Source organism: Drosophila yakuba, chromosome 2L (assembly GCF_016746365.2).
Source record: "Drosophila yakuba strain Tai18E2 chromosome 2L, Prin_Dyak_Tai18E2_2.1, whole genome shotgun sequence".
Classification (NCBI taxonomy): Eukaryota; Metazoa; Arthropoda; class Insecta; order Diptera; family Drosophilidae; genus Drosophila; species Drosophila yakuba.
This window is the reverse complement of record NC_052527.2, coordinates 448,427-472,042: the sequence shown is the minus strand read 5'-3', so window position 1 is coordinate 472,042 and position 23,616 is coordinate 448,427. Positions and strand designations below refer to the sequence as shown.

The following is a 23,616-nucleotide window of genomic DNA, read 5'->3' as shown; positions in this document are numbered from 1 at the left end:
CTGCGCTCGCAATCGATGCGACTATCTTATAAATAAACTCTCTGGACAGAACGCCAGATACAGATAGACTGGATGAGGGAGAATCGGAACTTGAGGGTCCGAAGACTCTGCCTCTATCGGCGTCCTCTGCTGCTACGATATCGTCACTTGGGCGCATTCCTCAGCATAATGTGAGCTTGATTTGCTGGATTCTTTTTGCTCCCTCTTCCCTCTTCTTCTCTTCTCTTCTCTTCTTTAGCTTTTCTTCTTTTCATTTCCCCACCTCCGCCTCTTCCTCCATCGTTTGCTTCAAATATGCGGCATACACACGCCCCACGAAAGGGCGGGGAACAGGGTATGCATGAGGGTTTCAACCAGTTCGTCCAGGGGGCTGCTAAGAAAAAATCCACACAAAAAATAGAAACTATCATTCTCTGTGGAAATGTGCGATGAGATTTTATAGAGAAAATAACTTACAAAAAAATGATCATTGCATTTGGGCCCCCGTGCCAAATCCTCGCTACGCCCCTGAAGTCTCGGCCAAAAGTCGAAGACTCAGCATTGTGGAGTCAAGGGGTCGGGGTCGGGGTCGGGTCGTCTTGCCATGGACATAACTTGTTGACTGAAGTCAGGGAAGTGGAGGGGAGGGGGTAGAAATTGGGCGAGACATTCAGGGGAGGCGGGGTTTCGATGGGAACAGCCCGCACAGCCTTTGATTTCTTTGAGTGTACTTTGCGCTGTGGTGTGTGCTATACACTGTGCGGGATAGAACGCTTAGAATTAAACAAGGTTCTAGGCTCACTTTTTACCAAGATGGTTGTACTCCAAAAATGTACCTACCATTCCTGGCACAAATGAATTTAGTTAGTTTATTAATGTCTCAAGATACTTGTGGTGCAAGGAAGCTGGGGATCCCTAACCGGATAAGCCTTACTACAAGAGATTTAGAGTACTTCCATCTTCGACTTGAAGCCAGAGCTTTTCATTCTTGTTTTTATTTCTTTGTTTTGTGGCCGTTCGTTATTCTTGCGTCTTTGGTCGGTCGCTTGGTCGCTGGTTCTCTAAGACCGGTTGTTGTTGTTGCTGTAAGCTGCCTTTTGGGAACTACGTTCTTGGTCAATATCGTGTAGATATACGTTCTACATGTGCGCCAGTGTGTGTGCGCCGCTTGGAGCCTGGTCGAGGCCGAAGTTTCGAGCGAGGAGAGTGAAAAAGTAAAAAAATGAAAAAATAAAAAAGAACGACCAAAAATGTTTTATGCAATTCCTTGAAGTCGATTTCAGTCTCCAGTCTCCCGGTCCAGAGAATCGCTTTTGCGGAATTGGCGCGCATTCTGGCCTTTTTTTTTTTTGGCAAAATGTGATCTTTCAGCCAAGAGCAGCTGCCATTGATCCTCTTTCTATTCAAAATTCCTCGGGCCAACCAAAGTCTTGTGCGGAGCCAAAGTCGCTGGCGATGATGATATGGCGAGGGGGCCCGGAATTTATTGAATAAGTTGGCATATGACGCGGGTACCAGTACCCGCTGGTGTGTATGTGGTGTGGTGTGTGTTGCTGTTTCTGGCGTGTTTTCGCTACGCTTCATTGCCAGTCAGTCAGTCGATGGTTCGTCGATATCGCCGACTGTCGCATACCTCCTACCCTTTCTGCTATGAAACTTCAACTTATTGGCAATGGACCAGGCCTATTTGTTGGACATACGAATTTCAAAATTACTGAGCAATCCCAACAATGTTCCACCCTTTCCAACCACTCTTCAAGTGAATGCAAGCCCCACTCAGCACTCAGCACTCAGCACTCAACACTCTACACTCAGCACCTTATCACTCCCGATCGAGAGTATCGTAAGCTTCGATGAGTTGACGATTAGGTTTCCGCTTCGATTCTCTGTTTGCTGTTTGCTGTTCGATTCGATTCGATTTGATTCGATTGGCTTTGTTTTGTATTCTTTTTATTATGGTCAAATATTTCTGCTGGCCACGAAAATGGTAATGGGCCGCCCCTCCCCCTTCCCCACCTCGTGCGCAGGCCATCGTCGAAAATGTATCTCAGGTATTTTTATTACATTTGTTACACTAACTCACTTCCTATTCGGATCGCTGGTATTTCGGCGCAGCTCTCTTTTGTTGTGGAATTCAAATAAGTTTCGGGGGTGTGGAGTTGGAAAAAGGGGAGGAGGGGTCACTTGAATAGGAGAGCGGGAGTTTCAACTGCGACCTTTGGCCACTTGTCCACTTTGAGAAATACTTGGTCAAAAGCTTTTAAAAATCTTGCACTGTTGCAATCATCTTGTTGTGCTCATGTAAAGAAGTGAGATTTGTGTTAAATGTTTAAAGTTTCATACAGGACCATACCCCAACTTTTGGCCAAGTGTACATGCTCGGCAAGTTGGAGTCAGATCCAATCCAAAGAGTCTAATCTGCCTACCCTACTTTCACTCCATTTCCAGTCGGCATCGCAACGCGGCTCTTTGGCATCTCATTCGATTCGTTTCGATTCGATTCAATTTATTCGAACCGAACTTTTCTCTCTCTTCTCTCGGCTTTAGTTGGCGAGCGGGAATCCGACTAAACTGCAATGAAATTTCAGGCTGCCAATCGATTTTGCCGCTGCTGCAGCTTGGGATTTGCCTTTTTTGGGCCTTGGAATGCAGCATGTTGCTGCTGTTGCTGTTGCGTTGCTGCTGTTGCTGTTGCGATGCTGCTGTGTTGCTGCTGGTCCTGCTAAGCCCCCGGCTGCAACATCGCGGCAGAAGCAGCTACAGCAACATCCAACGGGAGCAGCAACAATGTGTTCTAAATAAATTCCAGTGAAATGAAATTCAGGGAGCAGGGAGTCGCGCGGTCGCAGATGTATCTTTAAGATACAAACTCTGTTCGCTGCGCGCAACGTGATTGCAATCTTTAGCATCGTCCTCATCATCATCATCATCATCAGCAGCAGCAGCAACAACATATCAACAATATACTCGACTGATCAAATTTTAAGGAGTTTTATTGGCGTTGACTAATATTTAATTTTATAGTAAACTTAATCATATATGTATGTATGCACCTTATACTTCACATCCGCGGATACCCTGTAAATACCGGCTAACAGCAAGAAGAGGAGCAACACGAGGCACGAGATTCGAGGCTGCCAAGGCCCCAAAGCCCCAAAGCCCCAAAAAAAGGAAACAAACCACACACACCATGAAGGCAGCCCAACGCAGCAGAGAACGTCGCGCGTGCGTAGTGCAAGCGGATGAGTACAGTGAAAAAAAATAATAAAGATGAAAAAAGATGAAAGTTAGATCCAAACCCTTGGGGCAAACAAATCTCTGAAGGGTTTAAGCGAGTAAACGTTCTACGGTGCAATCACCGATTTAGCAAACTTTGAGTGCGAAACACCATTATTTTTCTCGCTGTGCAAATTGTTTGGCTGTTGTTGACTTACCTGTTTTGGTCTTTCCTTTGCTTTTCTTCCTTTAGAGGAGATTTCTTGGCCAGGAACATGGGGAACCTCGAGGGGGGACATATGGCCGCTAAAAATCGACGAAATCATCCAAGCTCCGTACAGTAGCTGCTGCTTTGGCTCCGTTTGCCTGGCTGCTCTTTTTTATGTTTTTATGTTTTTAATGAGCTTTTATATGGGCTGCAGGATCGGAAGAACCAAGGGGCAAGTGGCAGGGGGAAAGGAATGACCCGGGGCAGCCGAGCTGCATCTCCATGTCAGCCGGGGAAGATGATGGTGCTCTTTGCTCTTGCGGTCTACCCACAACAAGGCTAGACATCGATTCCTCGGCTATCAATGGATTCCCGGTAATGCATTTGGTTCCCATGGGCTCGGGAAGGAAAAGGAGCCGAGGGGCTGGTTGCCATGTTATTATGGTAACACAGTTTTAGGCAGAAATAGAAATAAACCGCAGGGAAACACTTGTTCAAACAGAGGCGTGTGAAGTGTGCGGAACTTGGAATGTACATATACAATTTCACACATGACACACATCTCAAAACAATTTACTTTAAATCAAGTTACAAGTCTACAGCTATTAATGTGGCATTCCGGAATAGCAGCCCACTTGATGCTCTATAATTTAAGTCTGTTGCTAAGTCTGTGGTCATCAGCTCAATCGATCGAAAAATCATTTCATCTGGAACAAAGCCTAAAGAACTAAAGGAACCTGGCACATCTCAGATCGTTCAGATCGTTCAGCTCGTGCGGCAGAAGTATTTGAAAAGCTGGGGAAAGGAGAGTCCCGAGTGAGGGGGTGAAATGGAGTATGTGAAGCCCGGCGAAATACCTTTCTCGACTGAGTTCTCGCCTCACAGCTCAATCTGCAGCTGTCAGGTGTGGCCGGCTAATTGAGAGTCGCGTTACGAGATCATCTTGACACTTTGGAGGCACCTGCCGCCGGACGAGGCGAATCCGGCAATGATTAACTAGTCACTCCGACTGAGGGGCAGGTGGGTTTCGAGTTTTGAGCAGTTTTGTGTTTTGAGCAGTGCTGCAACTCGCTGGCATGTCTGTGATAAAAATGAAAAGTAAAAAGCCGTCAAGTGCCCGCAAACGCTGACGCATTTCGAGCCAAAGGCTGATAAGCCCAGTCAACGCGAATGCGAATTCAATGCCAAAAAGAAAACGAAACTCTCCTCGAAAACGGAAACGGGCAAATACAAGATACAGATACATTTACAGATACAGATACAGATAGAGATACCCGTAGATGTGTAGAATCAGATAGGCATGTACACGACAACAAAATGTGGCTGGACTCGCATTTAAAATTAGAAAACAAACAAGCGAAAAGCATTGTAAATCATTCGTTGAACATTTTTTAAATATTCTCTGTTTAGTAGCATACTGGTTTGCAAGTCATAGATTTATAGAGGTGAAATATTTTATTATAATTTTAAATGTCTTGTACAATGAAGCGTATATGAACAAGGTGCTTAAGCTAGCTAGTTATCAGTATAGTTTACTTTTACCTTTGTATCCGTTTAGAAGTCGAAGTTAAAAACTTTTAAAACCACATCTATAATTCATGCAATTTATTGTTTTTCCGAGTGTGTGAACTGAATGTTTGTCTTGTTTTTTGGCACAACTGGAAGCCCAAGAGCGTTATTCAAATTTCGATTAGCATCTTGGTCCCCGAACCGTGGGATCTGTAATCCCCAGCTAAGTAGAACGGGGGGTTCAGCACCGAGGTGCTCTGGCCGCTTCTAGGCTGATAAATATTTGGCTTTTGCATGCCAGCGCGATGAGTTCAACGTCGTCGGACGTTGCTAGTTAATTTTCAAACATTTATCAACAAATATTTGGCGCTTATCATTTGTTCTAGCCAAACAAAGGGAGGCGGAGTAGGTGGTGGTGTGCTGGTGGCCGAACACTCCCATTCCCCGCCAGAAGCAACCTTTTCAGCTCCAACTTCATCTCTAACAACAGCATCAGCATCAGCAGGTTTGCTGACCCGAACACCTGACAAATGGAATGGCATGGTGATTTCACATAGTGACTTTGCACAACATTTGCCGAAGCTTTTGTGCTGAGTTCGCTAATTAAAATCGTTCTATTGGAAAGCATATTTAGGTGGGTGGGTCGCTGATTTAGAGTATTTCAAAACGTGAATCAGTTTGCACTGACCGCAGTCGCGGTACAAAAGAAAACGAAACTCATTCTTCAAGTACTAGGCACTTGTGAGCAGCGATTGATTAGCATTACTAAGTGAACTTTAATAATTATTTTATTTCATAAGGTTCTTATTATGAGTTGCTTAAGCTGTGGGTTACTTTAGCTTTTATAGCTTGTAATGCACATCCATGAATTGCAGGTTGGTGGTTACCTCCGAGGCATCGGGCATCACATCCTTGGCTGCATTCAGATAGGACTTGGCCCCCAAAATGTCTCCCGACTGAGCAGCCAACACAGCCAGGTTATTGAGTGCAGCTCCATTCTGGGCATCTGATGTGAGACACAGTTGGAGGCATCTCTTGGCCAGATTGAAGTCACCAGAAGTCTGTTAAAAACTACTTCAATAATACATACTTAAGTATGTACTTTAACCCTACTTACCACCGCCACAAAGCTGAGATTATACCAGATGTCTGACTTTTGACCCGGCTGCGTAGCCATGGCCAAAGCTCTTTGGAAACACGGCAGAACCAAGTCGATTTGCCCACCATACAGGCAACACAGCGCTATGTTGCAGTAGAGCTCAGGGGACTGGGCGCCCAAGGACAGAATCCTCCGGTAGTACATCAACTAGGGTAAGTCGAACTTTCAATTTGATATATACTGCTTATGACGATGACGACCATATTACCGCCATTTCCGGATTGTTGTCGTAGAAGTAGCCCACGGCAATGCTGGCCAGAGATTCCACATTGATTGGATGCAGTTTGGCCACTAGTCTGTAGAGCTGCAGTGCGTCCTCCTGCTGTTCCATGGCCTGGTGGATTCTCGCCTGCTCCAGCCGGTAGGTGACGTCGAAGGGACGCGAGTCCACCACTTCGCCGATCACGGATAAAGCCCGCTCGGGCTGCTTTATCCTTTGGTATACTCTGGAGAGGAGTAGATAGGTGTCCGGATGGGGAAAGCTGGCCAGGGATTGCTGGAGAAAGGGCTCCGCTCTGCGAGGATAATGCAGGGCAAGGAGACAGCGGCCCATCTGCTGTTGCCACCACCAGGACAAGGTGCATCCAGTGGAGCCACTGGGCTTCTGGCGCTCCACTTCCAGCACCGCCTGACACAGGGAGTGGGCCTTTTGCACATCCGCTTCGTGGTAATAGAGGAACTGGAACAAGGCCTTCACCAGCGTTTCCCGTTCGGCGTATATGGTGGGATTGAGGCGAGACGCCTGGTAGAGTTTCGAAGTTGCATCACCTACGTTGAAAGCCGCTGCCGAGGTGGCTCGAATCCTGGAGGCGGTTCCGCAACGAGATCCCAGCGAGGAGCCGGGTCGACTGAGACTCGTTCCAGGACGAGCCACTGCCGCCGATCCTGGCCGGGAACTGTTTAGGCGGCCATCACTGGAGTGGGCCACTCCGGAACCCCTGCTCCTCGCCTGCTGCGCCCTCTGACTGGTAAGGGGGCGAGGCTGGAAAGCGGTCTTTATGCTGCTTCCTGGTCGAGCAGCAGTGGCAATGCGCTCGAACTCCACCTCCTCGTTGGCTGCCAGAGATGGCGAGGTATTAAACAATTAATGGGTGATTGTGAAACCAAAAAATAATGTCACCTGCTTACCCTCGTTCCCGACTTCGTCCTCGTCCAGGTCGTCCACGTACACGCGCTGCGTCAGAGCGCGCATCTTTAATTGCCACACGCCCTCCATCAGCCAAGTGGGCATCGTGATGGACGGCCCAGAGTCGGCTGCCCCGGCTCCTCCTCCAGCTGCTCCCCTTGGCCTAGGGCCAATGCGTTGCAAATTGCTACCGAATCTGCTGTGCTCCGCCTGCTGCTGCTGCTTCTGCGTCTGCTGCTGGTGCTGGTGCTCCTCCTCCTCCTCCTTGGTGGTGAACAGTTGGACATGGCCATCGTGACCGGCCTGCAGGAGTGCGTTGCACAGCTCGGCACAGCGCTCGTAGGAGCGGCGACGGTAGAGGGACACCGCCCTGAAGTAGTCCAGCTCCAGAGTCGCCAGCATCGCCGATGTCCTTAGTTCTCACACTCGGAAAAAAACTATACACAAATGGCATATAGAAAGCATACATTTGGTTAGGTTGGTCAGGAAGAATGTTCTTGCTTTAGAAATCGAATTTAAATGAAATAAGTTACTGAATGAAATGGTTGAGTGCCCGAAAACGTATAATTTCTTTCAGTATATTGTGTATCTGTGTCCGACTCAAGTGTTTGAATTCCTCGGCTGGGTTCCTTTTTTCGGGCTCTTCTGCTGCGCTTCGATCGCTGGAATTTTAAAACCGGATGCGTGTCTTTCCTCTGCCCCTCGAAGACCGAAAATCCAGGGGCATCAGGAATGCGGCTGCTGCTTCCTGCGGTTCATCTCCCTCCTCGCCGCTCCTCTGGACTCTGCACGCTGGACTCCTCTGGGCTCGAATCTGGTCTTAGTTCTTGGCTCGACTCCATGCCATCTAATTTTTCTATGCCCATAATTTGTACTTCCCGCCTACCTCTTTTCCACGGGACTTAATTTGTAGATTCCTCCGCTGCTGCGGTTTCTGCTATCGACTGACTGGCCTCCAGCAGGTATAGCTGTTCATGTGTATATGCGCCATATGGAAAGGGTCTTCCGGTAGGGTTCGAATTGGTTAGGTTCGGGGTACGAGGTGATTACCATGGATACCTGGTCGGCCAAAACATTAATTGCTTTGCAGTGCGCCTGTTCCTGTCTCTGGGAAGTCACCCTGTTGGGATAATCTTAACACCCTGTGAATCTACCTAAGCTCTAATGTTCATTTGAGCTCTAATCACTACGAGTTAATGGGCTTTCATGGGTAATATAACCAACTAGTTTCTTGGTTCCTCTTCCGGAGTGCATCTGCATCTGCCTATGGGAAATCTGATTTGGAGAACTTAAGGTCTTGATCCAGATATTAACTTATTTCTGGTAGATTAGGCAGTGCCCTCGTACAATTTTATTACCAAAGGTGTACATCAAAATACATCAGATTAGAAATAAATATTTGGGATTAAATTCAGGGTCTCTGCAGCCAATCGTAGATGGGGTCTAAGCCCACTTTGGTGACGGCGCTGGCCTCCACGATGGTCACCTGCTGGCGGATCTGCTTCTGCAACTTTTGCATCTGCAGCATGAGCAGAGCCTCGTTTCGCATCTGGCGGTAGGAGTAATCCATTTTGGCCAGGACCAACAGGATCTTGGTATTGTGCCTGTGACGAATTTAACTGGTGCATGAGTTTTCAGTTCATTTTCCACCTTACTTACTGCAGACGCGGTTCGGTGAGGATTGAATAGAAAAGTACGCCGGCGGCTGAAATCTGACAGAGATTGGAGGTGTCCACCACATAGATCAGCTTCTTGACGTCTTCGAAATACTGCCTCCACAAGGGGGCCATACTCCCTCCAATTTCCATGATCTGTATGGATTTGGGCAGATTTTTACCGCCGTGCGGAATGTTAGCTGGAGCTTCTTTCGGAGGGGGCTTGTTTTTATCCCCATTTGGCGATTTGGTTGGGAAATGGATTCGGTAGATCCCAGTTCCAATGGTGGGCATGGAAAACGTGGTCTCGTCGATGGATTCCGGATCCTGCAAAGCTTTCAGAAGGTGAGTTTTCCCCGCTCTTTTGGGGCCCAAACATATGCAGGTGGACATTGCTGTTTGTATTTACTTAATATATGGATCTAACAAAGGTAGCCTTGGTTACCACAACATAATAATAATTAATTAAATTAGGATTGAAAAATTTAGTTCAGTAAACACGTACATGTTTGTGTTTCTTGTTTATTTAATATTTTTAATATGCGAAATATTTACAATATTTGAAAATTTCAAATTCGTTAAATCAATCGTCTTATCGAATCTTATGACAGTAGTTGAAATTTAAGCCGGCAGATGGCGCTCTTAACTTTCCGAATTAAAAGTTCAATTCAAAAGTTTGAATCATTCGGCCACACTTTATATGAACACATCGAAGCTTAATGGATATCGATACAACATCGATGTTTTTTGCATCGCTTTTTCATGCTGTCTCATCGTAAACAATATCAACATTGCTTTAAACACTCTTTTATTTCGCTAAAAAAATGACCCATGCAGCAGACAAACCTCGACAAATCGGATTCGACAGGCAGTTTTCAGCGGACGTGAATGGTGTGCCCACGGAGATAGTGTTCCACGGCTTCGCCAACAAGTGGTTCCTGGTCATAACGCAGCTGGGCAAGATTCCCGGCATCTACAACGTGCACTTCGATGTCCAAAGGGACGAACGGGTGGTTCCGTATCTGCATGGACCAGTGGACAATCCAGAGTTCCACGTATCGGTGCCCATCACCATGAACTGCTGCCTGGGCTTAGACACTGATGAGACCCGCAGCGCCATCCAGTTCCTGGTCAACAGAACCGGCCTCCACAAGTGCCCGACGGACTTTGTGGTGGGCTTGGGTCTGAAGCACATCGACGGACCCAATCTTCGTGCCCTGGCTAAGGTCATTGAGGAGGCGATATTCTAGTTTAAGTTTGTTATATCCAATAAATATTAGCTGCATGACAGTGTTTGTACAAAAACCACTTTGGTCAAGCTTTCTTGAAGATCCACCGCCTAATCCAACTTAACTTCTTTTGGGTTCCAATTATGTACAATGGAAGCGACTCTTTCAGAAAGGCTTAGCTTATTAGAACTTATTAATCCGCGGTTGTATAAAAAATAGTCTTAATAATTTTTTAGCAAACGTCTTCTATATTTCCCCGAATTTGTACATTAAAAAGTGTAACGCAGGTCGGGAAACACGGCACACGTCTACCTCTCGAGGATTACAGCACAAACACAACGGATGTCCGGTTGTCGAGAAGCTCTCTAGAGGATTTAGTCGAACAGACCGAAGCCCATGTCGTCGTCAGACTGGTCGGACTCCTCCTCCTTCTTCTTCTCTTCCTTCTTGGACTCGGCGGCTGGAGCAGCGGAGTCGGCAGCGGGAGCAGCACCTCCAGCGGGGGCAGCACCAACTCCGGATCCGATGTTGGTGATCAGGTCCTTGACGTTGATGCCCTCCAGGGCCTTGGCGAAGAGACCGGGCCAGTAGGGCTCCACCTCGACGTTGGCGGCCTTCAGGATGGTGTTGATCTTCTCACCCTGGTAAATCCAAAAAATAATATCAGCACATGTTGCAGCAATGCGCAATATACCGTAAGACCCGCCAATCGTCCAATGCTTCCGCCCGATGGCCGGGGCTTTGGAGGATTTGCGGCGTCTGCGTAGTTTGCAAAATCGAAGAACTTACGGTGACGGCGACATCGTCATCGACAAGGATGAGGGAGGCGTAGACGCAGGCGAGCTCGGCTTTGGTGGACATGTCGAAGTGCTGTGGCTAATCACTGATTGTGCAAGTTGCCAAAAATTAATTGTTTATAACAAATGGCCTTAGCTCGGGACGAGAACAAGCACGCTGGTCAAAATCCTAAACCGGAAAGAGCAGTTGATATGCAGTGTGACCGCGCCGATGACGAAAAAAAATACCAAACGTCCGCGAATATTAGCATTTATTGTCAGAAAATACTAGTTAGGCTAAAACTTGTTCCAATTGTCAAGATTATCTCTTTACTTTTTTATTATTTATTTATTATTTAAAGTATAAAACTATAAGTTAACTGAGAACTGGGAGCGATAGCAGCTAAGACCTTCCCCTCTTCTAGGGTGACAATGGTTTTTACAGAGAAAAAGGAAACTGTGGTATTATATTTTATGAATTAGGTTGGAGTTTAGCAAAAAGGTTACAATTTTGTTGGGTTACCAAGTACGATCATTGGGTTGATTGATTGAAAGGCAACAGTGCTATGAAGGGAAAGGGAAGGACAATCAACTAGGATGTGTTTAACATCTAACTGATAATGGTTGCAAAGAGGACACATGTATGTTGAAGAGGGATCTGTTCATGTAGTGGGCATTTGTATGGTTGGTGTGTCAGAAAGATAATCTCGTATTTGAACTAGTTTCACCCTTCTTGTACTTAACGTTATGCTCTAGTTTAGCAACATGCTTCTTAATATTTTAATCATTTATTTTCGTTGTGACTCAATGTACTAGGGGTAAAAGAATAGCCGTAATGTTATTAAAAAAGAGCATTTCGGTATAAGGACGAAAGGGTCACACTGTAAATATATGTACGCAATTAGTGTGCCCATAGCCTGTCTAAAACGTAAACAAAAAAAGCGCGCAAAAATGTCGGACCAAGAAGATATAGTCGTAAAAAAAGAAAATAAGTCTATAGAGAATATAGATGAAAGTGATGAAGAGTCCGATGATATGGATTTGAAGGACAGCTTGAAAATCAGCTCCTTGAAGACCCTGGGACCATTTATAGCCAGCAAAGAAAACAGCCGCAACACAGTTTACGTCAGCGATGTTCCGGAAATCTGCAAGGATAAGCCGTGCATGTTGGGCGTGGACGAAGCAGGACGTGGTCCTGTCCTGGGACCTATGGTATATGGGATCTCCTACTGTCCACTGGAAAGCAAGAAGGCTTTAGAAGACCTGGGATGCGCCGATTCCAAACAACTTACCGAGGAGAAACGTGATATCATATTCAACGATATAAACACCAAGGATTACGCCACCAGTTGCATTGGCTGGGCCGTGGAGATCATATCGCCGAACACGATCAGCACCAGCATGTACAGGCGGTCAAAGTGCTCCCTAAACGAAGTTTCCATGGACTCTGCCATGGGCCTCATCCAACAGGCGATCGATGCGGGCGTCAATATCGCCGAGGTTTACGTGGACACGGTGGGTCCACCGGAGAAGTACCAGGAGAAGTTGCTCAAACGTTTCCCCAGCTTTAAAATCACCGTGGCCAAAAAGGCTGACTCCACCTATCCAATAGTCTCTGCTGCGAGTATCTGCGCCAAAGTCACCCGTGATCATGCCCTCAAGGTTTGGAAGTTCCCCGAGGGCTTAGTCATTAAGGATAACGCGTTTGGCAGTGGATATCCGGGAGATCCGGTCACAAGGAGATTTCTGACCGAGCACATCGATCTGGTGTTTGGATTTCCAAGACTTGTGCGCTTCAGTTGGTCCACCGCCGAAAACGCACTGGCGGACAAGGCCTACGATATGGAGTTCGACGAGCCGGACTCCGAGAAGCCAAAGTTCGCCGGCACCAAGCTCACAAAGTTCTTTAAGGGCACCACAAAATCGGGCGAAGTAATTCGAGAGGAGTGCCGCTTCTTCAAGCAAAGACACCTGGGAAGTGTCATGGAGTTTTAGCAACAATAAGGGTTTAATTTAATTAGTAAGAATATCTCAATTTGTATCTTTGGTGCAGTCTGATCGATGTTGCGCCTCAGCCTGTGGTTTACAAGGAATAGAGTTTGAATCAACTGCTTTAGTAATTAGTTTAAAAGGCCGAAATAAACAAAAAATGCCCAATCCCAAAACAAAAACAACTCAATTTGTATCTTTAATGTATTTTTGCTGATGTTTCTGTGTTTCCGCCAATCTCGTGTTCTTAATAATTACGTTCGATTACAGACTACGTGGGACTGCAGTTACACTGTTCTGAATGTATGCGTGAATCTGTCTGATCTGATCTCGTGGTATCCCTTTTTTGGAGGACAACTGTGGAATTGGGTAAAGGACTTTTGGAGGGTCGTTGGCTGGCATCTTTGATCGACACAATAACAAAATGCAAAGTTATACTAAACGATTTTTGTATAAAAAGGGACGACCTTAGAAACATAGAGCTTACAACTAAGATTAAAATGAGGCGAGTCGCATCCCGCTGATCGGAAGAGAACAACAACCAAGTTGGAGCCCTTAAAATCCCAGGTGCATATCGATATTGTGTGACCCGAAAGTAAGCGTACGAAATAGACGTGGACAAAAGCGGGAGGATCTCAAGAGTTGTACCTTAAACAGCTAATTAGAACTTAAAGCAATTACAAATACAGATTGCAGGGCGGGATAGCTAAGAAAGGAGTTACCTAATGCCCGGCTTCCAGATCCAAATCGATTTATGTTGGCAGAATTGGAACCGATATATGATTTCACTTCTTTAGAAAATATATATTCAATATTTGAATTAAAATTAAAGTAAAAACTTCTCGTTCCTTGTGCAAGTGAAAAACTACTGATTCCATTTTTACCAAATAATGAGTTGAAAAAGGAGTCCTGACTACTTTAAGCGTTGGCTCAATATACGAAATCCAGTTGCAGCTGCTCCGGCAATCAGAACTTTCGCAGGTCCAGCACGAAAACGCTTCCATCGGAGGCACTGGCACCGACCTTAGTGCCCTTGGAGTTCCAGCAGACCTCGAAGATGCCGCCCGTGCCCTTGTAACTGTGCACCAGCTGTCCCGTTTGCGTGCTCCAAATGTGTACGCACTTGTCGAAGCTGCCGGAGGCCAAATGCTTTCCATCCGGACTGAAGGCCACCGAGTAGACTGGCTCCGTGTGCTTGGTGAGTGTGTGGATGCAGCTGCCCCTCTCCACGTCCCACAGTCTTACCGTGGAATCGAACGAAGCGGATGCGAGGATTAGGTTTGTGTTTGGATTATTGGTTCCCGGCCCCGTGGGCGACCATTTTATCGTATAGATCTCCTTTGAGTGGGCCTGCAGATCGTGGCAGCAGCGATCTCGGTTCATACTCCAGATCTTGAGGGTCATGTCATCAGAGCACGACGCCAGCAGTTGGCCCTGCGGACACCACTTAATTGCATTCACCTCGTTCGTGTGTCCTTTAAAGGTCTTGATCGGTTCATTTACACCCAATCGGCACACATGTATCCGCTGATCCGTACTGCAAGATGCAAAGGCCTGGTTTGTTTGCCAGTCCACATCCAAGGCTGGAGCACTGTGAAAGGCGAATTGCTGCGTGCATTGGCCCGTGGATGCGTCCCAGATGATTGTCGTCTTGTCCACGCCAGCCGAGAGGATGTAATTACCACACTTGTTCCACTTCAAAGCAAAGATCGGACCCTTGTGTTGTCCCAAAGTGGATGCAAGTCGACCGTCGGTCTTCCAAATTCGGGCGTAGCCATCGTAGCTGCCGGTGGCGAGCAGGGAGCCATCGCACTGTAAAAACGATAGTAGATTAACAACGTGTCAAAAAACAAACTTCGCAATGCTTAATCGCCAAAATCTCCGACTTACATTCCAGTCCAGAGAGGTGACGTCCTTGTTGCTAGGCACCTCAGCGCCGCCTTTCTGGATGCAGTGGCGCAGCACCAGCTGGTTGGAGTTGGTGTTTGCATCAGACATGTCCCATATCCTGGCAGTGCTGTCTCCCGAACCACTTGCCAGTAAATCCCGGCTGGGATTCCAGGCGCAGATAAACACCTCACTCTCGTGGCCGCGTAGTACACGGGCCTTGGATTCGGGTATTTCGATGCTCTCGTCAATGTCCATGGGTACAAGAGCTGCGGGAGTCCCAGCACCTCCGCTGGTGGACGAGGAGATGGTTCCACTGGGAGCAGAGTTTTGAGCAGTGGACGAACCCGACTGCACGTTGTTTCCTTGAGCTCCTACGCGAATCGTAACCGCTCCACTGGGAGCCTTGGCTCCTGCTGCAGTCGATGCTCCCCCCGATGCAGCTGCGTCCGGATTGGAGGTGGATACAGTTCCGCCAGAGGGCGTCAGCCCGCTTGAGGGCTGCTCTACGCTGCTGGAGGTGCTGCTATTGCCATTTGTGGAAGTTGAGGAGGCTGCATCATCGGTGCTGGTGGCATTCGCATTGCCTGCATTGCCGCTGGATGAGCTTCCCGCTTCATTGGAGTTCTGTGATTTCTTTTGATTTGCCCCAGGTGCCGTTGAATCTCCGCCAGCTGGTGTGCTTGTGCTATTGGCTCCTCCAGTACTGGCCTGATTGCCTCCAGCTCCATTGTTTCCAGCGTAAGTGCCGCCAGTGTTATTCGCCGGGTTTCCACTTGAGTCCACCTCACTGGCTGACTGATCGGTTGGCGTGCTGGTGCCCGTGGTGCTACCGGCGGTCTTGTTTCCACCTGCTAAGCCCCCCACTCCGGTACCCGGTTCGATTTTGATCTCTGGCTTGGCGTTGTTGTTCTGGTTGCCGCCGGCAGTGGCAGAAGAGTCGACTGCGCCCGGTTTTCCCGGCTCTGTTTTCACTATGGCTTTGGGTGTCTTCACCTCCGGCATGACTGCGTCTATTAGAGAGAGACCCTCAATGGGCCGCGCCACCTCGCCGTCCTCGCCAACGCTCCACTCCACTTCCGTATAGAGAAGACCCTTCTGCAGGATAGTGAGCAAGGCGGCCGGTGGAACCAATGCGCCATTGATATTACTTTGCGAGATGTGCGACTCAATGCCAAACACGTAGGCCGAGTGCAGAAAGCCTAGGAAACGGGATTACGGGAGATAAGGGCGGGTTCTTATCGTGCGATATATATTACTCACCGGACTCCTGCAGGTATCGGTAAACCAGAAAGTTCACCTCGTCGCTGGAAAAACTCATGGCGGAACGCGGTTGGCTCCTACTCCTACTACTAGCTCACTCCAAAATCCACTCCAATCTCCAATGCCAATTATGTTTTTACGGTGCGAAAATCGGAACTCTGCTGCGTAACACATGCGTCTGCATTCGGCACGCTTATCACTTGGGCGCAAGCCACGGTATCCGGAGCTACTCCTGGTACTTGGATCGATCTGGTGGGTCCTGTGTTCTCAATTCTGCCAGTTTGCTGCTTGCCGCAAGAGCACTTCACATATTTTTTCCGCAAATAAAACCCAGGAATCGAAAACGCGTTTCTGAAACGCGCAAAAAAATGGCGGAGTAATCTCAAGGTGTGCGCTGTGAGAGGTTGCTTCGCATAGCATTTTGTGACGTCACAAGTTTTGACAACAATACAAAAAAAACATTTATAATCAGTGAGTATTAATAAAATACATTTGTTTGTATCACACTAAACGTTACTTCAAAATCAAGAAGAAAAATGAATCAGTCTTATAATTAATTCAGAGCAATTTTCGATAGTAAGATTCTCTTCACAATTAATTTGTAAAAATGTTGTTCATATATATAACTATAAACAACTAAAAACTATAAACTGAAAAAGAACACCTAACGTGTAAAATTGTTTTTTACTTAAAGCAATAATAATAATACTAATAACTAAGAGCTGCTAAAATCTTTTATCAAAGTTAGTTTAGGCTTCTGCTTGTAGTAAATGGTAAAGGAATACCTAACGTGAACTGTAAGTTGGTGCGTTTCTCTTCCGTGCCACCTTAAAATTTCGTCCAGCCCTGTGCGCCCAGCCCTTGAAGTAATCGTGGTATTTCGAGCAAACGCACTGCTGGTCACACTAATCGTTCCACCCGCGCCCGCTAGATGGCTCCACTCTCAGGCTGCGAGAGCGAAGAAAAATCAATAGAAATTTTCATTTTAGTGAATTGCCCTGCGCTCGGTAATAGTTAACAAACAAATTAGCGGCGAATCAGCGAGGCGAAGCGCCAGCGAGTTGGAGTTACATAAAGTGCAACACGCAGGACCAAACATTCCGCAGCCAACACCCCGGATTCCGATTCCAAGCGAAGCCAACTTCAAAAGTCACCGATCTCTCTCTTCGCTCCGCCGCAGAAATTCCGCAACGCTAACCGATTTTGTCCGCTGCGAGTAAAAAAATTCGGAAAAGTAAGCCCAACAAAAAAAGAAAAAAAACAGCTAACATACGCCCATTAATGTTTTTGGAGGCTTCTTCGGGGTTTTTTTTGGGCGAAACGCCTTCGTCATCCAGCGGTGAAAAAAGTGACGTGACATGAAGGCAAAGCAAAGAAAGAAGAGAAGCAGAGAGCGCAGTGAAAAACAGAAAATAAAACGAAACGGAAAGCGAAGCAGAAAATATAACACAGAAACAAAAGCCGGTGGTCGTGCAAATCCAAAAAATAATGCCCAAGTGCACATCGCCCTTCGCTAGGCGATAAAAAGTGGGCGAGCGAGGTCACAGAATCTTTATCAGCGCGCAAAACGCTGCCAAGTTGAAAACAAGACGGTTGCCAAAAATGCGGGGTACACTCTACTTCCATCCGAAAATGTCAAAGTTCGCCAGCCATTAGGTGCACTGGGCGGAAAATCAATCGCGAAGTCTGCTATTTACCGATTAAGTGTTCTCAGTTAATAAACAGTGGCATTTTGTACATATAAATCGTTATCTGCGCTTGCTACTCAGTGAAATGTGTGGTGGATACATATTTTATGGCGTTCATATTACAAAAGTATCTCGATTCAGCAATACGGATTTCCAAAATAGGAAGTTGTATCAATAAGCCATTTCTATTAACATTAATACAAAATACTAAAATGTAGCCATATTACTAAGTTTTCCCATGCATTATACCCACAATAAATAGAGTATCGTTTCCGCTTTCAGCTCCCAAGGAACGGCCGAGATCCGAGCGAGGAAAAAGAGCTTTGTGGAACCAGACGGGGAGAGCAACTATATATCTTAAGGTCCGACGTCGAGTTCGAGCGATAAGAACGCCTCGAGACTCGGCCGCCATCCATCGACGATTTTCTTGCGCCCCCAGTTTGCATAAAACCAGCGAAAATTAACAAGCTAACTACCATGGCGCCGGTGCGGGGGGATGGCATGAGAGGCCTGGCCGTCTTTATATCGGATATAAGGAACTGTAAGTGCAGATCAGCCCAGATCTCTTGGGTAACCAGCATTAAATCCAATTGAGCGGGTCGCAACAAGAGATTTTCCATAGGGGCGGAATCAGCGCCATTTCTTGATCAATTACCAGGAACAGCGCACTCACAGTAACGTGGGGCGGTACACACACGCAGGGACAGTAAGCTCTCTGTCCGAAGAATTCAAAAATATAGGTTATTCTTGTTCTTGAAACCAAAGTATGCTAAAGTATAGCAACCGTAAATATGTTGGAAGACTTTGTGGATAGGTACAACACAGCAAATAGCTATATCAAAAGTAATCGGTTGGATGTCTCACTGTAGTACTTGCATCTACGTGTGTGTGCGCAAGAGTCGCCACTGTTTGTCCGACGCTTTACTGTGCGGTATTATTATCACCGCTCGCTGTTTGCTGTATGCTCGGTTACTAGTTTCTGGTTTGTGGACAACATATGTATAGGAGAGCAGAGGTTCCGCTGCGGATCGGTGACTGGTACTAATTGACGCCTATGTGAATCGGAGAAAACCCGCGACATGGAGACAGCCGAAGGGTGTGAAGTCGACTCTCCGATCGATCAATCGCGGGGCGGAAAAGAAAGCGAAGCTTCCGCAGACGAATCGCTGTTGTTTTACTGTGAATCTCCCTTATACTCGTGACAGCCACAACGTAGTTGTACTAATATTCACCCATTTTCCAACCAACCACCCACAGGTAAAAGCAAAGAGGCGGAGGTCAAACGCATAAACAAGGAGTTGGCCAACATACGGAGCAAATTTAAAGGAGACAAAACCCTCGACGGCTATCAGAAAAAGAAATATGTCTGCAAGCTGTTATTTATTTTTCTCCTTGGCCATGACATCGATTTCGGGCACATGGAGGCGGTCAATTTGCTGTCCTCCAACAAATACTCAGAGAAGCAGATTGTGAGTACCCCAAAAAAATTGCTTCAATAATCATTTGGTTGTTTAGCGAGTCGAATAATAATAATTGAACTGGAAACAGACCCTGCTTGTGCCAAAAGGGAATTTCATTCAATTACATTTAATTTGTTGTCGTTGTTTGAAGTTTATAACATATTTAAAATTTGGTTCTAAAATGTAATGTTACTGATTAAATATTTAATTTTATATTATGATTTAGGGCTACCTTTTCATCTCGGTGTTGGTGAACACGAACAGCGACCTTATTCGGCTGATCATCCAATCCATAAAAAATGATTTGCAGTCGCGTAATCCTGTGCACGTTAATCTGGCGCTGCAGTGCATTGCCAACATTGGAAGTCGGGACATGGCCGAGTCCTTCTCCAACGAAATACCCAAGCTACTCGTCTCGGGCGACACCATGGACGTGGTGAAGCAGTCGGCGGCGCTGTGCCTGCTCCGCCTGTTCCGCTCCTCGCCGGACATCATTCCCGGTGGTGAGTGGACCTCGCGCATTATCCATTTGCTCAATGATCAGCACATGGGAGTGGTCACAGCGGCCACCTCGCTGATCGACGCCTTGGTGAAACGCAATCCGGACGAGTACAAGGGTTGTGTTAATTTGGCAGTTTCACGCTTGTCCCGGATCGTAACAGCCAGCTACACGGATCTTCAGGTACGAATAAAAGATTTTGTTAAAATAAAAACTTTTAGTAACCGAAATCACATTGCAGGATTACACGTATTACTTTGTGCCGGCTCCTTGGCTGTCGGTGAAACTGCTGCGATTGCTGCAGAACTACAATCCGGTCACCGAGGAAGCGGGCGTGCGCGCTCGCTTGAATGAAACTTTGGAGACGATTTTGAACAAGGCGCAGGAACCGCCAAAGAGTAAGAAGGTGCAGCACTCCAACGCCAAGAACGCCGTGCTCTTCGAGGCCATCAACCTGATCATTCACAGCGACAGCGAGCCGAACCTTCTGGTGCGCGCTTGCAACCAGCTGGGACAGTTCCTCAGCAATCGGGAGACCAACTTGCGCTACCTGGCTCTGGAGTCCATGTGCCACCTGGCCACTTCGGAGTTCTCGCACGAGGAGGTGAAGAAGCACCAAGAGGTGGTCATTCTGTCAATGAAAATGGAGAAGGATGTGTCCGTGCGCCAAATGGCAGTGGATCTATTGTACGCCATGTGTGATCGTGGCAACGCCGAGGAAATTGTTCAGGAGATGCTCAACTATCTGGAGACGGCCGACTACTCTATTCGCGAGGAAATGGTGCTCAAGGTGGCCATTCTTGCCGAGAAGTACGCCACGGATTATACCTGGTAAGACTTCATTTGAAAGATGACGCTTAAAAGACTGTTCTTTATGACACCTGCTTTTTACCAGGTATGTGGATGTTATCCTCAATCTAATTCGCATTGCTGGCGACTATGTGTCTGAGGAAGTATGGTACCGCGTTATTCAGATCGTGATCAACCGCGAGGAGGTGCAAGGCTATGCCGCGAAGACAGTTTTTGAGGCGCTACAGGCACCTGCCTGCCACGAAAACATGGTTAAAGTGGGCGGCTACATCTTGGGAGAGTTTGGCAACTTGATTGCCGGCGATTCCCGCTCAGCACCACTGGTACAATTCAAGCTGCTGCACTCCAAGTACCACTTGTGCTCGCCGATGACGCGTGCCCTTCTACTGTCCACGTACATTAAATTCATCAACCTCTTTCCGGAGATTCGCACCAATATCCAGGATGTGTTCCGCCAGCACAGCAATCTTCGATCCGCCGATGCGGAACTGCAGCAGCGAGCTAGCGAATATCTCCAGCTTAGCATAGTGGCATCGACAGACGTTTTGGCCACCGTCCTTGAGGAGATGCCATCGTTCCCGGAACGCGAGAGCTCCATCTTAGCAGTGCTAAAGAAAAAGAAGCCCGGCAGGGTGCCGGAGAATGAAATTCGCGAGTCGAAGAGCCCGGCGCCGCTGACTTCTGCAGCGCAGAACAACGCCCTTGTGAACAACTCACACAGCAAGTTGAATAACAGCAATGCAAATACGGATCTGCTTGGACTAAGCACTCCGCCCTCGAATAATATTGGTAATGGCAGCAACAGCAACAGTACGCTCATCGATGTCTTGGGCGACATGTACGGCAGCAATAGTAACAACAACTCAAGTGCCGTGTACAACACCAAGAAGTTTTTGTTTAAGAACAATGGTGTTTTGTTCGAGAACGAAATGCTGCAGATCGGTGTGAAGAGCGAGTTCCGCCAGAATCTTGGACGATTAGGCCTTTTCTACGGCAACAAGACACAGGTTCCCCTGACAGTAAGTAAATTATATTCTGAAATATTGTAGCCATTATATACGTTGCTTTCTTCGCAGAACTTCAACCCCGTGCTGCAATGGTCTGCCGAGGATGCGCTCAAGTTGAATGTGCAGATGAAGGTGGTGGAACCGACCCTGGAGGCCGGCGCCCAGATCCAACAACTGTTGACCGCGGAGTGCATAGAAGATTATGCCGATGCGCCAACAATTGAGATCAGTTTCCGCTACAACGGCACCCAGCAGAAGTTCAGCATTAAACTGCCATTGAGCGTCAACAAATTCTTCGAGCCTACCGAAATGAATGCTGAATCTTTCTTTGCACGATGGAAGAACCTTAGCGGGTATTTAAAACGGTGTCTTTTGATAATTTTCAATTATTAATTGTGTATTTGTAGTGAGCAACAACGGTCACAGAAAGTGTTCAAGGCTGCCCAGCCACTGGATTTGCCCGGAGCCCGCAACAAGCTTATGGGCTTCGGCATGCAACTGCTAGACCAGGTGGATCCCAATCCTGACAACATGGTCTGCGCGGGCATCATTCACACGCAATCTCAACAGGTGGGCTGCCTGATGCGATTGGAGCCGAACAAGCAGGCTCAGGTGAGTAATCTATTATTCGACATAATGCCTATTTCTAAAATTATCGTATATCAACAGATGTTCCGACTAACAGTTCGGGCAAGCAAGGAGACCGTAACTCGGGAAATCTGCGACCTGTTGACGGATCAATTCTAAGCCACAACAATCATGGACGGGGGGATGGAAATGGAGCTGCGAAGCCACGGAGCCACGGCAACCACTTTACAATGCACAATCCCAATTACCTAGAGAAATATCAAAGCATACAAGGCCCTAGAACTGTACGCGTTTAGTTATGCCAGACACACTCCTACACTCTTCTTAAGTACCTTTCATCTTCTCGAACAGCGAGTTGATTTACCCACTGTCCTGTTGATTTGAATATTATTTTTGTAAACCTACTCTTACTATACCCATTTTCCAATTTCATGTTCCCAAACTTCTAACCCGTATCAGAATTCTTTGTAAATGTTAAGCTCAAAAAGTTCATAGTAGAGAAAAGCGAGAACATAATTAGATTATGTTTATATGTATGACAAATTATATATTGTTGCATCATTTCGAGGCAGTAGCAATTGGATATTATATACCTATACACAGATCTACATACATTCATACAAACCACATACATATACCTAGTATATACGTCGTTGTAATAAAAACAGAAATCAATATAAAACAAAAGAGAAAAGCTTGCAAGGAAATTATTAAGATGCCTGCAAATGACAAGTATGCAAATCGTTATCTAAATATTTATACATATATTGATTATTGCAATTGCATCTAAACGAAATTCATGTTTAATGTTTTTGATTGTGAAATCCGATGGAGAGCCGCAAGAGCAGAAATCTCATTAAATAATAGACAAATAATTAGACACGGATCCCCAAAAACTCCTTGATTAATCACTGTTGAGCAAATTAAAATTTATGAACGATAGGAAATATTTCCCTATTGGAGGAAACGAAGCAAAGCATTCAGAATATTATTATACTTATAGCAGAATTTTTTGATTGATTCTGGGTAATATTACGTTTCGTTTGTGTACCATAGATAAACTGAGAGGGGCTACATGTTGTGCCGCTTTCCGCAGAGAAGGCGATCTTTGTAGCACCAAGTATTAACTTATCTGAAGCAGCAGCAGCAAGCGAAAGCCATAAATCTGCTAATAACTCTCTTCAATTGCGAGACGGCTGCCGATAAAGAACAAAGAATTGTAAACTAAAATATACATTATATAGATACTGATACTGAAAACCGATAATGGAAATTGACATCAAATACTTATTACCATTGAACTCTCAATCCTTTCGTAAAAACCAATGTGCATGTCAGTTGGAAGTTTAAGCATTTCCAAAGTGCAATAGTTAAATGTTACAAAATTCCACACAAATTCCATTTAACACTCACAGACAAAACAAAAGCAACTGCAAGAGCAAGGAAAACAAGCCACAACTACATATAGCAAGTGCAGGAATTTAACTGTAAACGTAAACAAATATGTATTTAAATAAATATAAATTGAAACCATTTCAAAGGTGTTTAGAAGGCTTCCACGAACTGTA

At 46.3% G+C, this 23,616-nt stretch overlaps 7 protein-coding genes and 1 long non-coding RNA gene across 9 annotated transcripts; 3 read left to right on the top strand and 5 right to left on the bottom strand.

Moving 5' to 3' along the window:
- Window positions 1-3,896: 3,896 nt before the first annotated feature.
- LOC120320642 lies at window positions 3,897-4,794 on the bottom strand. Its single transcript, XR_005560164.2, has 2 exons — window positions 4,261-4,794; window positions 3,897-4,198 (listed from the first exon to the last, which is right to left on the bottom strand). It is a non-coding gene; the product is annotated as an uncharacterized LOC120320642 (long non-coding RNA).
- A 699-nt stretch (window positions 4,795-5,493) lies between these two features.
- Window positions 5,494-8,201, bottom strand: LOC6526307 (tetratricopeptide repeat protein 8). Its single transcript, XM_039370428.1, has 5 exons — window positions 8,084-8,201; window positions 7,200-7,634; window positions 6,280-7,127; window positions 6,030-6,218; window positions 5,494-5,973 (listed from the first exon to the last, which is right to left on the bottom strand). The coding sequence occupies exons 2-5, from the start codon at window positions 7,597-7,599 to the stop codon at window positions 5,755-5,757; spliced, it is 1,656 nt and encodes a 551-aa protein (XP_039226362.1). The 5' UTR covers window positions 7,600-7,634; window positions 8,084-8,201; the 3' UTR covers window positions 5,494-5,754.
- Window positions 8,202-8,514: 313 nt separating this feature from the next.
- On the bottom strand, window positions 8,515-9,297 carry LOC6526306 (ADP-ribosylation factor-like protein 16). The gene is made up of 2 exons (XM_002087392.4): window positions 8,857-9,297; window positions 8,515-8,801 (listed from the first exon to the last, which is right to left on the bottom strand). Exons 1-2 carry the CDS (start codon window positions 9,243-9,245, stop codon window positions 8,609-8,611), a joined length of 582 nt encoding a protein of 193 aa, XP_002087428.1. The 5' UTR covers window positions 9,246-9,297; the 3' UTR covers window positions 8,515-8,608.
- A 284-nt stretch (window positions 9,298-9,581) lies between these two features.
- On the top strand, window positions 9,582-10,157 carry LOC6526305. Its single transcript, XM_002087391.3, has one exon. It carries the CDS (start codon window positions 9,677-9,679, stop codon window positions 10,100-10,102), a length of 426 nt encoding a protein of 141 aa, XP_002087427.1. The 5' UTR covers window positions 9,582-9,676; the 3' UTR covers window positions 10,103-10,157.
- A 217-nt stretch (window positions 10,158-10,374) lies between these two features.
- LOC6526304 (60S acidic ribosomal protein P1) lies at window positions 10,375-11,074 on the bottom strand. Its single transcript, XM_002087390.4, has 2 exons — window positions 10,871-11,074; window positions 10,375-10,722 (listed from the first exon to the last, which is right to left on the bottom strand). Exons 1-2 carry the CDS (start codon window positions 10,940-10,942, stop codon window positions 10,456-10,458), a joined length of 339 nt encoding a protein of 112 aa, XP_002087426.1. The 5' UTR covers window positions 10,943-11,074; the 3' UTR covers window positions 10,375-10,455.
- A 685-nt stretch (window positions 11,075-11,759) lies between these two features.
- Window positions 11,760-13,031, top strand: LOC6526303 (ribonuclease H2 subunit A). The gene has a single exon (XM_002087389.4). It carries the CDS (start codon window positions 11,809-11,811, stop codon window positions 12,850-12,852), a length of 1,044 nt encoding a protein of 347 aa, XP_002087425.1. The 5' UTR covers window positions 11,760-11,808; the 3' UTR covers window positions 12,853-13,031.
- Window positions 13,032-13,036: 5 nt separating this feature from the next.
- On the bottom strand, window positions 13,037-16,376 carry LOC6526302 (F-box-like/WD repeat-containing protein ebi). Its single transcript, XM_002087388.4, has 3 exons — window positions 15,997-16,376; window positions 14,737-15,935; window positions 13,037-14,658 (listed from the first exon to the last, which is right to left on the bottom strand). The coding sequence occupies exons 1-3, from the start codon at window positions 16,052-16,054 to the stop codon at window positions 13,813-13,815; spliced, it is 2,103 nt and encodes a 700-aa protein (XP_002087424.1). The 5' UTR covers window positions 16,055-16,376; the 3' UTR covers window positions 13,037-13,812.
- Window positions 16,377-16,911: 535 nt separating this feature from the next.
- LOC6526301 (AP-2 complex subunit alpha) lies at window positions 16,912-23,581 on the top strand. Of its 2 annotated transcripts, XM_002087387.4 has the most exons (9): window positions 16,912-17,230; window positions 17,967-18,225; window positions 18,942-19,153; window positions 19,371-19,826; window positions 19,885-20,474; window positions 20,539-21,472; window positions 21,530-21,813; window positions 21,868-22,072; window positions 22,130-23,581. In XM_002087387.4, exons 2-9 carry the CDS (start codon window positions 18,162-18,164, stop codon window positions 22,205-22,207), a joined length of 2,823 nt encoding a protein of 940 aa, XP_002087423.1. In that variant the 5' UTR covers window positions 16,912-17,230; window positions 17,967-18,161; the 3' UTR covers window positions 22,208-23,581. The 2 variants fall into 2 exon arrangements, with proteins under 2 accessions (XP_002087423.1, XP_039226297.1); XM_039370363.1 differs by lacking the exons at window positions 16,912-17,230; window positions 17,967-18,225 and adding an exon at window positions 18,749-18,863.
- Window positions 23,582-23,616: the final 35 nt, after the last annotated feature.